Genomic DNA, 16652 nt, shown 5'->3' with positions numbered 1-16652 from the left:
TGTGGCTGGTCAAGCAAATGTTTGTGCTTGTTTCTGTATGATATAATTGTTCATATATATCTATTAAAATACTGATATTCTGGTCTATAACTCCTCCACGAACTTCCCTCTGCCTTGTATCTTGGTCTCTCATTGGCTGTAGATCATCGCCGATGTAGATTTTGCAGGCGTCGGCGACGTGTCGGCGATTCCCTCAGATCGCGTCTTAGATAATTCACACTGCGTGATTGTCACTCGCGTGAACGAGCACCGATTTGCCTCCGATTTCGGGCATTTGTCGGCAATTTCACAAAACCTGTCAGCGGGTGAAAAATCGGGCTAATATCGTGCAGTGTGAACTCGGCATTAGCTGTACTCTGAGGCTCAGAATCAGTCCAAAAGCTGGTCCTGTCCGAGAGTGGACAACAACACAACATCACATTCAAGGAGAATTATTTGACGGTAGCGAAGGCAAAACCTCGTCCAGCAACAGTAAAACGGTATATTATATTATATTATATTATATTATATTATATTATATGTTGTTACACTCCAAAATATCTCAGAACAGAAATGATAATGTGACTTAATCATTATCTTTTACAATCAGCTATCTCTTTCAGGTTAACTATTATAATGGCAGAGCAATTATCATTCTGTCTCACCCTCTGTTTCTTCAGTACAGATGGCAAATTAATCCTCAGTTGTCAAACTAAACCATTTAATCAAATTATATCAAGAACGTTCAGAATCATTGGCCAAACTAGCCAAATGCCACGGCTATATAAGTAAACCCATCTTGATTCACAAACAAAGAGTAAAAATGAGAGCCATATGACTACCTGACAGTAGTATGTAGTACCTGACAGTAGTACCATAACAGTCCCTACAGGAAGGCAGCACCTGTCAGAAATAAGTGTGTGCTAAGCACTGTGAGACTGAAGAGACTTCATGCCTGGGTGGCAACAGCATCACTAATCAGCTCCCACACCGACCAACTACCTGTGCCTTCACTCCATCTCTGAAGACTAAGACGGCTGTACAAAAGAAAAAAAAGCATTTATCCCTCATAAATGCATGTGTCTTCTTGTTCCATACACTGGTGGTCTACAGTCATCTTTCTCCCTAAAGGTGGAATTAGTTCCGCTTTCTGGAGCCTGGCTTTTCCCCTGCTGGAATCTGGGCCAGATGGTTGGAGGAAGCCGATCACAAAAAGAATGAGTGATGTGACAAATGCTTATATGAAAGAAAATGGTGAGTGATTCTGGGACGTGACAGGTCTGGCTGCGTTTGGCTCAGGTTAAGAGAGAAGAACTGAATAACATGACGTGATCGAAACGCTTCGGTACTGAAGAGTGTCAATTTCAGCCAGAACTTTGCAGCTGCTATTTTGCATTACAGTAAGCAGAAAAGCATAAGATAATATAAGCATGTGGAATTCAACCCCCTAGGATGCATTTGGAATAACCACAATGCTAAGATTAGAAAAGAAGGCCCACATTTTGATGAGGATGTGATATGAACTAACCCCGTTCTCGTTGTGCATGTCTGAGCTGCTTCCTCCTCTCCTGCTGGGCTGCTCCTGAGACTGCTGGCTCCCTAAGAGCAGAGAAAAAAATACAATGAGTCTATCAACAAAAAGCACTTTCAGTTGTGAACTATAATCATGAATGAACACAAAAAGCATCTATATACATTGGCTGAACGGAGGCAGAATCATCACAAGACTGGAGGAAAAGTTTAAAAGCCCGTTTGTTATTGCCATGTGACACTGGGAAAGGAGCTTGTGCTTTTAGTGGATTACTGCCACTTTTTCCCCTCCCACACACAGGGGTTTCAGGTTTATGCCTTAATCCGTGCGGACACTCACTACAAGCTAATCCTGCCTACAATGATAGGAAAAACCTCACTGGGATGTGAACAGAAAGAGTGAAAACAAACAAATGATGGGATAAAGAAAGGGAGAAATCATTATTAAAACGGATCACGTACATATAGCTGCATTACAGTGTTCAGTGGGGATGCAAGAAACCCACCCATGGTGAAATCTCATTGGTCAAAAATCCTGCTAACTGTACAATAATGTGACGTCAGTCAGTTTTATTTGTCTAGCATATATTGCAACAAAACAGCTTTTCCAAAAATATTTTTTTTACTAGTTAACACTTAGTTTGTGCTTTTTTAATATTAACAACTGTCCTTCTGCTTTAAAACAGTGAATAAACTTTTATTTTAATATAAAATGTAACTATATTTTAAATGTATTCATTTATTTATATTTTAAACAATGAACAATAGTATAACCTGTATTCATCTATCTACCTTTGGTCATTTTTATCCAATTAATCAAACGAATTCACAGATGATAAAAAATGAGCCTGAAATATTGCGCAATTAACATTTTCTAAATTTCATTTTGCAAGTTTCATTATTTTATAAGTCTCAATTCGAAAGTAATTAGTTATACATAAGCTGTATGTATTGTGCTCTTGTCTGAATGTGTGTTTGTACCTGTCCAGTAAAGGCAAGTGTGGACAGAGGCGAGGCGAGGCAAGGTGTTTGATTATATAACCAGTAACATATTACTTAATCACCACAGCAGTGCTGCCAAAGTTGTGCATTTTTGTAGCCTTACTCAACTTACATTCTCAGTTTGAGATAGGCTTTGAGTTCATTTCAGCTATATCACTTAAATATGGTTTCTGATATGATTTTAATGTGGTACTCTTTTCCCAATTGACTAGGGCTGCTCGATTATGGCAAAAATCCTAATCACGATTATTTTGGTCAATATTGTAATCACGATTATTTAACACGATTATAAGTGGGCTATATGACCAAATCTTTATATGAGTGATTTATTTAAGGATAGTGATATATATTAAATATATATTTTCTGTAAATAAGGTTGATATGACATCTACATTTTAGAGACCAGAGAAATTTCTCAATTCTCAATACCACAGCAGAGTATTAGGGTAACTGATATTAGTAACAAACAAACAAAAAAGTCCTCAAAATTATTGAAAATAATTAAACTGTCAGTAATAAAAAAAGGACAAATGCAATAGAATAAAAAAATACAAATGAAACAAACTGTGCTTTAAGGTTTTTTTATGCAAGTCTTTAGTATTCAGTTAACAGAAATGAATAATCAAATGTAAAAAAAAAACGGCATAGTCCAAGTAAGAATTAAACTTTCTTTGTTTCTTATTAAAGCTTTAAAATTCCTTCACTCAAGAGCAGTGTGTGGTTTTAAATTAGTCTTTTGTTGTTTGATTAATATTAAGCACACAGTCGGCAGCAGGAATATTTTAGCCCGCTGTCACTTTAAGAGCCGCACGGATCCAATTTACCGCTACACACGTATTTTCATTCTCAACTGTTTATGTTCATTTATTACATGACCGACGAAGGTTTACGTGAATAATCACTAAGCGCCGCATTTTGACACATTTTTGTGTGTATTTGACCGTTTAGGTGTGCACCTTGAGCTAAAAGATGACTTTACATGTCCTTGTTGTGTACCGTCTCTCTGAGCGCAGGCACAGAAATCCTCCCGTGGAAGCGCAAGTTCTCTTTTGCACTTTTAAAAACATTAATAAATTTAATACACTTCAATAAATCAATCACATCCCATTTTGCAAAGTCACATTATATGATTATACTGATTTGCATGTGAAATTGGGCTTTTATGGAGGAGCGAAAGCGCACCGCTGGAAAGGGGGCGGAATGGGGAGCAATAATCGTTTTATCTCGATTATTGTATTTTCATAATCGTTGGAGGCCGAAATCGAAAACGTTTTTTTGATTAATTGCACAGCCCTACAATTGACAATGCCTTGCTCACTGTAATTTGAAGGCACTGACACATTCAAAGCTACTTTGAGATAATTCGTTTTGTGATAAGCACAACAGAACTGAATCAGGAACAGAACCCTGCATTGTTCAGCCAGGATGTGCTTGTCTCTTTCTTTCACATGTTGGAGGCCACTGAAAAGGGAATGAAAAACATTCAGCCACTGTCAGCCAATGAGAGGAGAGCGGTAGTGGGCGAGACGTGGCCTGCAGCCAGTCAAGTGGGAGTGTTCTCACCCTGATCACTGCTTTCAGTGGGCGAGTCTTCGTGGCGTAGGTAGAACTTCACCTCCTGCTTTCTGGGGCCCCATTTCTGCAGGTGCTCATACATCATGTGGTCAAAGGGTATGGCTCGCTCTGGAGAGGGGAAAACATAAGACATGGCATTAAAACAACAAGCCACTCTAATTTTAGAAAGGTCAGAAACATAATTTTTTGTTCCTCCAGAAAAAAAGTTTGTAAAAAGGTGAGGAGATAGTGTGTTCACAGAGAGAGGAAAGAGATCCTTCTCCTGCTGAGAAGCGTTTCATTCCAATGTTACACACTTAAAGCCACACCTGAAGAGAAAGAACAGAGGAACAGACACAGTGGGATCAAGAGAACAAAGACGACATGAAACTGAATCAAACGTGGTGTCCAGCCAGAGGAATGTGGTGGGGCTGGGTGGGCAACAAAGACATGGATGGGGAAAAACAAAATTTGGACATTGCTAACAGGTGGAAGGACATCTGGAAGCCTGGCAACCATTCAAAGAGTAATGGGATAAAACGACAGAAAAATAGAAGAAATTATGAAAGTGGAGAATATCAGAAAAGCACACAGGCTCAGGGACATTAACAAAGAAAGTGAGAGCAGCCAAATTTAACCTAAAAAACCTGGAGCCAGATGCTTCAGCTAAATGTTAAAAGAAAAAAAGTTTGACAATCAAGACTATATGGACAGGAACTTTATATAACTAGGTTTCGACTCATGTAAAAGTCACAGCCATGATGCTACGATGTTGTGGGTGGTTGTTCCAAAATAGCTGCTAAGGTGGTTGCTAGGTGGATGCTTACTAGTCCATGTAACCAAAACTTAGATGCATCAAAATATTTCATAAAGACATTGTAAAAGTAATCCATATGAATAGAGCAGTTAAATCAAAGTTTTCTGAAGAAACACGATTGCTTTATTGATAAATAGATTTAATTTAGGCTTTTATTCACATAGATAGAGCACATCAAATATGGTAAATGGAAACTCAGCCATACTTGATTGACCCGTGACAACCAATGAGGTTGAGTTTCCGTTTGCCATATGGATCACTTTTACAATCTATTTATTAACTTTTTGAAGCATCAAAGCTTTGGTTGTGTGGACTTTGAGTTGAACAGATTTGGAATGACATGAGGGTGAGTAATTAATGACTGAATTATGATTTTTGGATGAACAGCTCAATGAAGTTGTGAATGTTTTAATGATCAATTAAGTACTCTAAATAAATATTAATTATCAATAATTACTGATATTCTAAAATAATCATTTTGAGAGTCTCATAGAAAAGCCTGAACTGCTGAGCACCACAGTAAAAGATTTGGTGAGGCAAAATATCCACTTAGTAACCAGACACTAATGATGAATCTTGTGCAATCCATCACCTGCTGTAAAATAACTGGGCTCATCAGAATTTCAATGACAGATACACTTCAAGATGAAAGGACACAGTGCTGATGGAAGGCCTTTTGAAAGGAGGCTCCCTGAGCAAAGATAACATTTCTGGCACACAGCTGTTTGTACAAATCACTATCATCAAGGGAAATGGAAAAATGAAGGGAAAAAATTGACCCATCTGTCAGAACAGAAGTAGCAGTTATGTCTGAAAGGACTAAGTGAGCGTGTTTTTCTTTGCAGTCAGATTCTTTAAAAAATACTTTGAAAGAATAAAAGCACTGAATGTTTTTTACTGAACGAAACAGCCAGGGTGGGAAGGTGAGAAAATCAGAGGATATTGGAGTCTGTACAAATGATTTCAATTAAAGCTGAGTGCTTTCACCTTGTCAATATTTTTAACTTTTTAGATTAAGAACTGTAGTCAATGTAAGACTAATTTATATCCTGCAACAGTCATTACCTACAATTACTGTGTTCACTTGCTATAAACGGATAAGGACGAGAGGGATGGGGTTACAAACATTTTTGTAATGGGGGAACTCACCATTTCCATGCCAAACCTCGGCCAGGTGGCAGCCGCTTTCTCCTGGCTCCTTACAGAACTCCACCACATCACGACACGTCGTCTCTGGAGTGATGGGCACCTCTGTCAGCGCCTGCTCCCCATCACTCAAATACACCGTTAAAATCATCTGGGAGACAAAAAGAGAGAATATTTTTAATATTTCATACCAAAGACTGAAAAGCAGGCATTCCCACTCACCCATAAGAACACTAGGGGCAGTGTCATTGCTCAAAAACAACTCAAACAACATTATTCATGGATTAATTTGCTATTTAGCCCTAGTTATTTTTTCCCCCCACACAACATCATGCAGTGTGTCTACATTTAAAACATTGCTTTTAAGAGCTTTACATCTTAAGTTGTTGCATACAGGAAGATATAGCACAACTATACAACACATTATGGTTGTTGATGAGATTTCTAGCCCCTCCCCTCAGCTATAACTCACTCTGATAGAGGGAGGAGCCTGGGCCTGTCAGACTGATGGTGACTGACAGGTGTGGTGGGCTGGTTAGTGCTGCTCTATGTGCAGTGTGACAGAGGAGAGATGGATGGTTTGATGCAAAATGGAGAGAGAGAGAGCGAGAAAGGCAGAGAGGAAGATCAAGAAGAGGGGTGATGTAAACATTAGCTCCCTAATGAGAAGAGGAGAGCATGGTCATCTAATGTCTGCTATACAGTACTGCACTGCCACTTTCATGCAAGTATTTAAACAAACACACTATTCCAAAAAGTGTCTTTTTACCATCCTTGATATTATGAGTATGGACTAAAAAAAGGACACTTCATGAAATGTGTCACTGTGCAGCATGGCAGAGAGTAGAAGACAGATTCATTAAGTCAACCATCACGCAATCATCTCAACCGGTCACAACAGAGGTCTGTGATACGGCCAGTATGACACACGTGACATTTCTCAAGATAGACAAAAGGGCATCAGGATTACGTGGCTGGGGAAACCTTTATATGTGTTATATAAGTCTAAAGTATCACATTACCTGACATAATTAAAAATGAGTAGCAAGCCTGACCTTTGTGTGGTGCTGAGTCTTAAGAGAAAAGCAAGTATGTCCAAGACAACTTGATAAATGGATGTTGTTCAGCTATGGGTACTTTTGGCCCTGAGGTCGTAAAGTGTGTTTGAAAAGAGTTTAATATAAGTAATATATTACTGGTTACCAAGTCAGGTACCATTTCCATCACATCTCAAATGATGCAGTGTTTTTAATAACACTCTGTAATGGAAATTACATTTTAAATGTCGAATAATCTGTCAATCTAGTCAAGGCTCATTTTTTTTAGCTAGCTAGCATGTATCCTAAATATACACATTCGTACATTTAGCATAATTTGACAAATATTTACAGCTTGAAAACACCACAAATATTATATTTACCTTGTCTTTTCATTTTCTTCACAAGTCACATGTGAAATAAAGTACTTAAATTATTTTATAAAGAATTTTCACACACTAAGTTGTCAAGTTGACTGTTTTCAGATCATTTAGAAACAGAAAACATTAATAAAACAATGTTACAAAAGATTTCTAATTCAAATAAATGATGTTTTGCACTTTATATTTAAAAGATACTGGGGAAAAACCCCAACAAAGGTCACTAAGCAGAATAACCTATTTAAATGGATGATCTTAAAAGTAAATGTGTCTTGTGCACCAAATCAGCATATTAGAATTATTTCTGAAGGATCATGTGACACTGAAGACTGGAGTAATGATGCTGAAAATTCAGCTTTGCCATTACAATTTTTTTTTTTTAAATATAATATTAAAGTTCATTTTTAATAATTTTAGAATTATTTCATATTATTACTGTTTTGGACTATTTCTGATCGAATGAATGCAGTCTTGGTGAACTTAAGACTTTTGAAAAGCAAAACAAAATTAAGTAACTGTGAACTATTAATATGACCTTCATACAGACTAAAAGTCTTAAAAAAATAAAAAATAAAAATAAAAAAGTTCAAACATGAAAGTGCCTGAAGTAAATCAGTATGAGGTTTTTAATGTTTACTGACTCGTCCAGGTGAATTTGCAAAGTCAACTAATAGAGTATCACTTAACATTCAATCGAATTTCTCTCAAATCCAAAACAAGCATAGCCATCAATCCTCAATTACTGAGCAAAAAAACATGCATTGCTCTGTGGCTCACACAAATATGCAAATATAGCCTACATCACGATGACACTCAGGAGTAAGTGTGGACTGTGGACATAGCCATTATTGATTTAGTCTCAACGACTGCTAGTTGGGTGGGTTAAGAACACTCCTAGCAGTATTAGTGCACTAATGAATGCTCTAACTTTATACCCTAAGTGTGTCTGAGACGTGCAATTCTTACAAAACCCATGTAAATTCCCTCTTCCTCCAAAGCATCCAGAAAGGCCAATCCTACATTATTTTCTCTTGAATGGAGGGCAGTTCAAAACACAGGTGTGTAGGAGAAGAAAGAGCTCTTGTGCTGAAGCAAACCTGTCAAATGTAGAAACAAAATACTGACATTCTTTTGTGCATAGAGTTGAAAGCAACAATTGGATCAGGTCAGTTTCAGTGAACTCTGTGTGGAGCAACACTAGGACCGAAATATTTAAATATTTAGGCCACACACAAGGTTTTTCGAAACACCAAAATGACTCTTTTGTGTATTCACGCAACAATGGATTTTTTTTGCCACAACACTAGAATGGAAATATGTAGGCCGTGCACAAAGAATGTGTGTGAAGGACAAAGAAAGGTGCAAACTAAATCTGCAGGGAAAACAAAATACTCAAGTGTAAATGGGTCCAAGTGACCTGCTGAAAAGTTGGATAATCTGAGGAAAACCCCTCAGAGAATATTTAAAACACTGCAAACACAAACAGGGAACATGGATACTGGGTTCAAAAGAAAAAGTCAAACAGGACTACTACTTTATGTGGGTTTAAACGCTAACTAAAAACAATTTAACCCACAAATCTACAAAGAAAATGTCTAACTTGGTCTAAACAATGATTCCTTGTACCGTTACTCAGCGAATATGCTGTGCTGCTGCTGAATCTACAGCACAACAAAAATTTTATTTGAGTGGAGTCTGTTGTCTGGCCAGTGTTTCCCCTGCCATTATTTTAGGGGGGCGGCCCGCCCCCCCAACGGCACCCCCCGCCCCCCTTCCCAAAGCCATAAACCTAGGGGAAACACTGCTGGCTCAATGTGAAATGAACAAACACAATAAATACATGCCTATTGCATTTTCCTCACTGAATGCATGCAAAAAACAACACTAGCGTCTGATTCCCAAACAAATGGTGCTTATGTGCAGTCTTTTTTAATAAATTGACCAGAAATTCTAACAAACGCAATCTCTTGATCTGAATCAGAATGAATGACTCACTCATTTGAGTGGTTAATGATTTAATATCGGACTCACTCACTTCCCAGATATTTAACAAAATTTAATTAAAGAATCCCGTTCCCACAAGAGTTTGTTCGTAAAATAAAATAAAATAATAAAAATACACAAACATATACAGAAAAATAAAGTATATAGTAAGGACCAATAGGAGAGAGAGAGGGTGCAGGTGCTGCAAAAACAACACTGTAGAAAACACCTGTCAGCAATGAGTTGGCATTACAAAAGCTTGTGTGTGAGAGAGAAACACACTTTTGTTCAGCTTATTTAAAAATTCACCAAGCCTGACAGATAAGGTAAGGTTTGTCATTATGTCAAGGTCTCAAGCAGTGCAGAGAAGTGCAAGAGACAAACACGCTGGGTCGCACTTTTGCATTCAGCATACGCACTGTTACTGCATCAAACAGAATGACACGTTTATCTGAGCACCGGCACCAACCGCCGCCAACTTCTGCGGTAGTTACGCACACAGAGTGCTAGATAAAGTCCCAATGAGTTATATTGTCAAAAGGGATTTCAGTAAACAATAAATGCACACATCATTCATCATGAGTGTTCCGAGGTTTATTGTTTGCTCTACTAATTTATACACTCTACTGATCTAAAGTAATGCCATTAAGATCAAGTTTTGTATTAAAACATAATTTGTAATGAGGATGAAGACAATTAAAGTAGTTTCTAGAAAGGAATGAGTCAGTTTTATTGGATGAAATGGATCGGATTCAGGAAGCTATGGCAAGAGAAACACACAAGAAGGCTTGGTAGAACTCTGCAGCCCAGAATTCTACATAAAACACATCAGATTTCCACAGAATTTAAAAGGACATGCTTTACAATGTTCTACACATACCCAGTTCCACTGTCTATTAAATATTTATTCTGTAAAATACAGACAGTAGTGCAGCACTCACAGTGCATGGAACACATTTAACCATATTTAAAAAACATTCTTTAAAAGAGACATGGAAGAGGGATCTGAATTTCTGGATACTGGGCACAAAACAGGCAGAATGAGGAAGGACTAGGGTAGAAGTATGAAAACCTTCAAAGCCAAGTTTGAATTAATGAACAGATGTCCAATTTGAATATGACCGCAGATGTAGATATGAAAATTCCTGAAAAAAGGACTGAAATCATGATTAGAAAAATGGTCTCATGGTTTTCTAGTGAAAATAATCAGTTGAGTTCTGAAGTCTGATCTTTCCAGCTAAGTGACAGGATCTGTTATCCAAGTAAGATCAACAGAGGTGCAGAAATCCCCATCTCAGTCAGTGTGAAGAAGAGCATCAGTTCTTGGCTGGTGACTGTAGGACACACAAAAGAATGTTCAAGCATTTTGTCCTCACACCACTCAGGTTTCTGCTTTTCATCAGAGGGGGAAAAATGTTGTGTACTCCTCGATCTCTTACTGCTTTTAAAGGATTGCGTCCGCTCTGAATTCTGTGCCCGTTCACACCTCGTTGAAAATAAATGGTGTTTTAGAAGGTAACTTTTACAGAGCAGGTCGCAGTGATATACCTCCTCTTCCCTTTCTTCTGCTGTATGTCTGTCCATGAGAAAAGTCTCAAAACCAAAGGTGTGGGAGAAATGCATAACAATAACACTGTATTGAACAGACTCATCAAATTAAAGTCAGTTAAATTAATAAAATGTATTTATTAATTTATAATAATAGGCTACATACTTTGCACTAGTAATTATACTTACCTGGGACATAAACATTTTTAGAATACCCTCCACTTCTGGTCCGAACACAACATAAACATTATTAATTTGGAATGAAGGACAACTTTAGTTCCTCGGTTTAGTTGTGTTACATTATACTAGCGTTGACCAATATGACCAATTAATGATTCCTTAACGAATCAAAAGCTTGTGCATCACAATAGAAACAGGAAAAGTGTTAATACCCAGTCAGAGAATTACGACCTATTGTTTTGCCACACAACACGCCATGCTTCATTTTAAAGGAAGATGTTTTGGTTTTGTTTTTTCCAAAAAGCATCAGTTTGCAGCATCTAAATTTAAAAATCCTCTTGGTGGCACCAAATGACCAAAACCTTAAATCAGAGAAATGCGACGAAAGATGCACCAAGGTACATTTGAGGTTATTTTAGTTAGAAATATAAATATGGACCTTCATAACCACTAAATATAATCATTTTATTAAAAAGCTATGCATAGCACATCAACTTTTAAGCTCTAGGAAACATCTAAACCATTCTTCTGAGAGTATCTGTAAGAACCAAGCCCTGCAACATTATCGCCAGCCACCTTCTTGCATTTGTGTAACGGAGAGATCTGCTCGAGTAAGCATCCAGCCTACTGGTTTCAAATCTCATAAAAAATGTCTTCAAATGTTGAATGCTAAAGCTGATTTCGCTTGAAATATTCAAGCGGGTCAAAAATATCACAACACTGCAGCACTCCAGCAAATAAAGCGGAAACGAAAAAACCTGCACGTCACAGTTCACAATCTTATTCTCTTGAAAAGTTAATAAATGTTACCTCGGAAAAGTGAATTCTTCCTTTCAGCATAGGAAGAGGGCATATATAATTCAGATGTCCAGACAGTCAACTCGTACTTGATTAATCTGAACAATGAAAATGAATAATGACCAATTCTGCCAGCAGAGATGAGAACATCTAGACCCCCAAATCTTTGCAGGCCCCACAACTCCCCTCCCGTCGCTATCTTAATATATCCAATCAGATCCATAATGCTAAAGAAATTCTATTAAGGGCAATATGACAAAGCCCAGCAGACAGAGATGGAGAACAGAAACCAATGACTGTCTTGGCACAGTGTGTATGAAACCATGCAAGAGATCGGTTACTTTTTGGCAGGAGAACTAGACTACATTTTTATGATTAGAGTTATAGTCTCATTGAAAGGCTGTACTATATGTACTATACAATACTGTCAGCAACAATTTTGGATTAATAAAGAAAGCAGCTCATATGGTTGTCACTTCTGAGAAGAATTAACATAAATTTCTCACTAAATTAAAACACAGACATGTTACTAGCACTGACTGACTTACTACCTGAACTACTTGTGATGAAGATTTCATGAAAACACCTAAATGATTTTGCTGTCCAGCCGTATCTGAGAGGCACAGGTTAGTAACACTCTCCCCCTCTCATCTCTAAGCAGGACATCTATTTGCATCACCTTTCCCCACTTAGATGCAGTCCGTCTTCTCCATGCATGCTCCTTGCTCCAGGTTTTATCTCCAGGTTTGATAGACAAGCTGACCAGGCCTCGAAGAACAATAGTCACAAACTTCTTCATGTCGCAGGAATCGCTCGTAGCGTTACAGCAAACACATCCTTTGAATGTGTCTTGTTCAAACCCACTCAGCAACAGTAGCAGGCAAGGGTTCCCTGCAGTGAAAAGCCTTCAGTAGTCACGCTAGCTGTGTGACTGCTGAGAGCAAGAGAGCGTGTGAGTGAGAGAAAAGGAAAATCAGAGGAAGACGACGGAGGGAGGGTTCTTCTCTCATCAGAATTGTGAAGGGTGCGCCACCAGGTCCCCTCCAGAATAAGGCTCCCTCGAGAAAGCGGATGGCTGCACCCCAGACCGGAGGCGGCTGATGGGTGCATGCCGTATAGGATGGGACAAATATCAGACAAGGATATCATCATGACCTGTAAAAACTGAGTGTGAGATGTCACAAATCAACTAAACAGCACAGAACACTGATAATCCCATGATTAAACTAAACAGGTTTACTAACATAAACATATGTGGGAGTTTTTGAGATTACAATTGCCCAATCTGATAAAGTATAAGTGAATTATAAAATTTTTGCAGGACTCAATTATACTGCAAGAAAATTTAATACCAACAATTCATGAACATACTTAAACTGGTCAGTGCTGCACCGACACCGACACAATCTTCTACTCTCAAATTTGAAAAAGATGTATTTATGTATTATTGATGCTGCCATGTTAAAAGGCCATGAAAAGATGGAAGAGTTGAACCATTAAGATAAAAATAATGGAAATGAAATGACAGACAATTTTAAATAATACATGCTAAAGTGGATTTTATTACCTGGAATTATCCTCTTTTGAGAATAAAATCTGTGAAACTCAAATGCCATATGAAGCCCTCGAGAGACAGACATTGTTACAAACCCTAATAAGATTGGCTTAAATTTATATTGATACAGGTAGATAACTCGGTGAAATGCATATAATTAAATTCAATCTGCTTTAAAGGAATAGTTTTCATTGTTTTTTCCATAGAATAAATAATAGAGTTTTTAGACTTCATTGACTTTAATTGCATGGCCAAAAAATGGTTAAAACATTCTTCAAAATGTCTTCTTGTGTTCATAAAAATTTGGAACAACATAAGGGTGGGTAAATGACAGAATGTTAAATTTTGGGTGAACTGCTCCTTCAAGAACCATCCGCTCTTAAAGGTGCCATAGAATGCAAAAATCACTTTTATGAGGTGCTTGAACACAGTTGTGTGGCCGCAGTGTGTGAAAACAACCAGCCTATAATGGTAAAAGTCCACCCACACGTTTCGGCTCATACCCTAAAAGTGGCAATTTCAACAAGCTATAAAAAATTATCTGTGGGGTATTTTGAGATAAAACTTCACATACACACTCTGAGGACATCAGAGAACAATTTTAAATATTGTATCAATGCATTCTATGGCACCTTTAAGGTTTATTCAAAAATTCATTTGTCTGCATGTGCATGTTTAATATGACCTTTACAATGTTCAGTAATCTGAATGCCCCCTCAAAAGAAAAAGTGGACAATGCATAATGTATGATGACATGACATCATGCATTCAATGTCGCTGGCGGCATGAACAGGATATACGGCTGCAAATTATGTCATAAAATCATAAATGTTGATCATTTCCCTTTATGTTGTAGTTGTGATTATAAATTTTAATCAGCAGAACTTACATTAAAATACTTATTTTGTGTGGGGACCCTCACTATGACATCACAGTTACAATAGCCTCGAGAGGGAGAGGAAGATGAGGTTGTGTCTAGTTCAAATCGCCCCAACAACAGCGTGTTAGCAGCTCAATACACTGGTCTTCACTGGCTGCCTGAGTCACACGCACAGAGAGGATGAGATGAGACGAGAAGGGCACGCTCTCTCGCTGACTGAGGCTGTGACACTGATGCCATTACAGAGCTGTGGGGCAATCCGCCATGCAGGGTAACCTCAAATTTCTGACAGCACATTCATGTGCCACTAACATGAAAGCTCATTGGTTGAGGACGGTTCCTCTGTTTGATCAGCATTGGTTAGTCCAGCTCAAGGAAAAGTCACGAATGTGTCCTCATGTCCCAACAGAAAGTGTCAAAACAATTCTAAGAGCTTCTAAAAACACTAAATGGCTAAAAACTAAAATGGCTGTGGACAAGACCAGATTTAATAAGACACAATATATCAAACAGCATCAGAATGAATTACTGTTCTTTGAAACTACCAGAACACAAAACCACATTTCAAAAAGTAAATAGTTGGTAATAGTCTGGCTGACAACTGACCATTCAAATCCTTGATTTTGTAACTTGCAGGCCACGTGACCAAACAGCACAATATCCATAATCATTATAATGACCCAGAATTCATTTTACAGCTTTGAAACTCACAGTACAAAGTTAAAAGAAAATGAACAGCTGCATCTGAGAACAGTAAATGAGAATGCAGAGGGGCAGGACCGGCATCATGATCAATATGCCCTAATTAAAGCAGACACGTACTGTGTGAAACACTCTAGAATAGATGTCAAACCCCCAAGTAAACACAAATCCAGGACATGTTCATACACACACGTGCAGAGAGAGCCACAAGGCAGAATGGCAGATTGAGGAACTGTGGATCAGTCCAATGCTTTGAATTCATAGTGAGTAGAGCACTGAGGTGACGCGTTATGAATCTTTCTCCGAATGCTATCTAGCAGACACAGTGGGTTCAGCTGAGGTTTGGCCATGGACAACAAGGCTGTCAATTCAAATAGAAAAATTTGCCTAACCTCTAGAATGATGCAAGCTCGGTCCATGAGCTTGCCGTTTTCAGCTGGCAATAGTTGTAGTTAGTGTTGTCACGGTACCAAAATTTCAGTATTCGGTACCAATACCAGTGAAAATCCACGGTTCTCGGTACCAATTTCGGTACCAAAGCAAAACACAAAAACATGCTAATTGATAGCTTTCGGAAAGCGCATCAAGAACCGGGTTGACCGGGTACTCGGTACCACCGGTACTTAAGAAACCCTGGTACCGTAACGTTTTCATTTTTTTAGTACCGACTTGGTACCGAAATACCGGGTCTTTTGACAACACTAGTTGTAGTTTTAACTTTACAGAACATGTCTTGAGATGCCTGTTCTGTTGCATAACATTCACAGACATAATAACATAATGCTGATTATTATGTAAAACAGATCATTAGTTAAAACACATATGTGAGTTTAGGCATGAAAGTCATGTGGTTTCATCCATATTTGAATGTTTATGAACTTCTCATCTATTAACAATGTTTGCTAATGAAAGTCATTGTAAAGTGTTACCCATATCTTGTTTTTGTTATGTTAACACAAAATAAAATTGAGTGCCTATGTGTGCTTATGGTGTAACATTCAGTGTTTCCCCTAGGTTTACAGCTTTTGGGGAAGGTATTTGCCGATACCTCAAAAAATTCTACGATACGATTTCGATACGATTCAGGAGTATATTAGGGTTGGGCCGATAGGCGATGCCATCGTCCATCGCCGATGGCTGACAGCCATCACGATGTTAAGCTGACATCGTCATTCCTTCCCCCCCACCCCCTCTCCCGCAATCTGCCGCATCCCAGTTCCGTGTTCGGAGAGGAAATTGGAGGGGGATTAAAAGAATATATTTCAATACTTTTTCTCACAATTATATCGTTGGGTATATATCGTTATGACATCGGGGGGTGGGGCGGGGTTAGGGGTGTGCCCGAAGCGTGAAACAAATAACGCATTCTACGGAGCCACTAAAAGGTTAGAGTATATCGATCGATTTATCAATATTATGATATTATGTACCTATTTTAAACAACTATCTACATTTTTAATTAACTCACAAATGCAACCAAAATATATAACATGAACATTTATCTGAAATTTCCACATCCTGTACCTCAATTGGGACATTCAAAACAAAAAAAGGCTTACAG

At 38.1% G+C, this 16652-nt stretch overlaps 1 protein-coding gene across 1 annotated transcript in view; it reads right to left on the bottom strand.

Moving 5' to 3' along the window:
• LOC107743987 (apoptosis-stimulating of p53 protein 1-like) overlaps nucleotides 1–16652 on the bottom strand; it is a gene marked incomplete at its 3' end in the record, with an annotated part of 38294 nt that overhangs the window by 9966 nt on the left and 11676 nt on the right. The window contains exons 3-5 of the mRNA XM_016557450.1: nucleotides 6032–6179; nucleotides 4075–4194; nucleotides 1508–1578 (exon numbers count right to left, since the gene is read on the bottom strand). Of these exons, the coding sequence (XP_016412936.1) occupies nucleotides 1508–1578; nucleotides 4075–4194; nucleotides 6032–6179 (339 nt within the window). The remainder of the gene's footprint in view (nucleotides 1–1507; nucleotides 1579–4074; nucleotides 4195–6031; nucleotides 6180–16652) is intronic.

Source organism: Sinocyclocheilus rhinocerous, unplaced genomic scaffold (assembly GCF_001515625.1).
Source record: "Sinocyclocheilus rhinocerous isolate Xijiao unplaced genomic scaffold, SAMN03320098_v1.1 scaffold2542, whole genome shotgun sequence".
Taxonomy (NCBI): Eukaryota; Metazoa; Chordata; class Actinopteri; order Cypriniformes; family Cyprinidae; genus Sinocyclocheilus; species Sinocyclocheilus rhinocerous.
The sequence above is the reverse complement of the archived record's forward strand: the minus strand, read 5'-3'. Positions and strand labels throughout refer to the sequence as shown.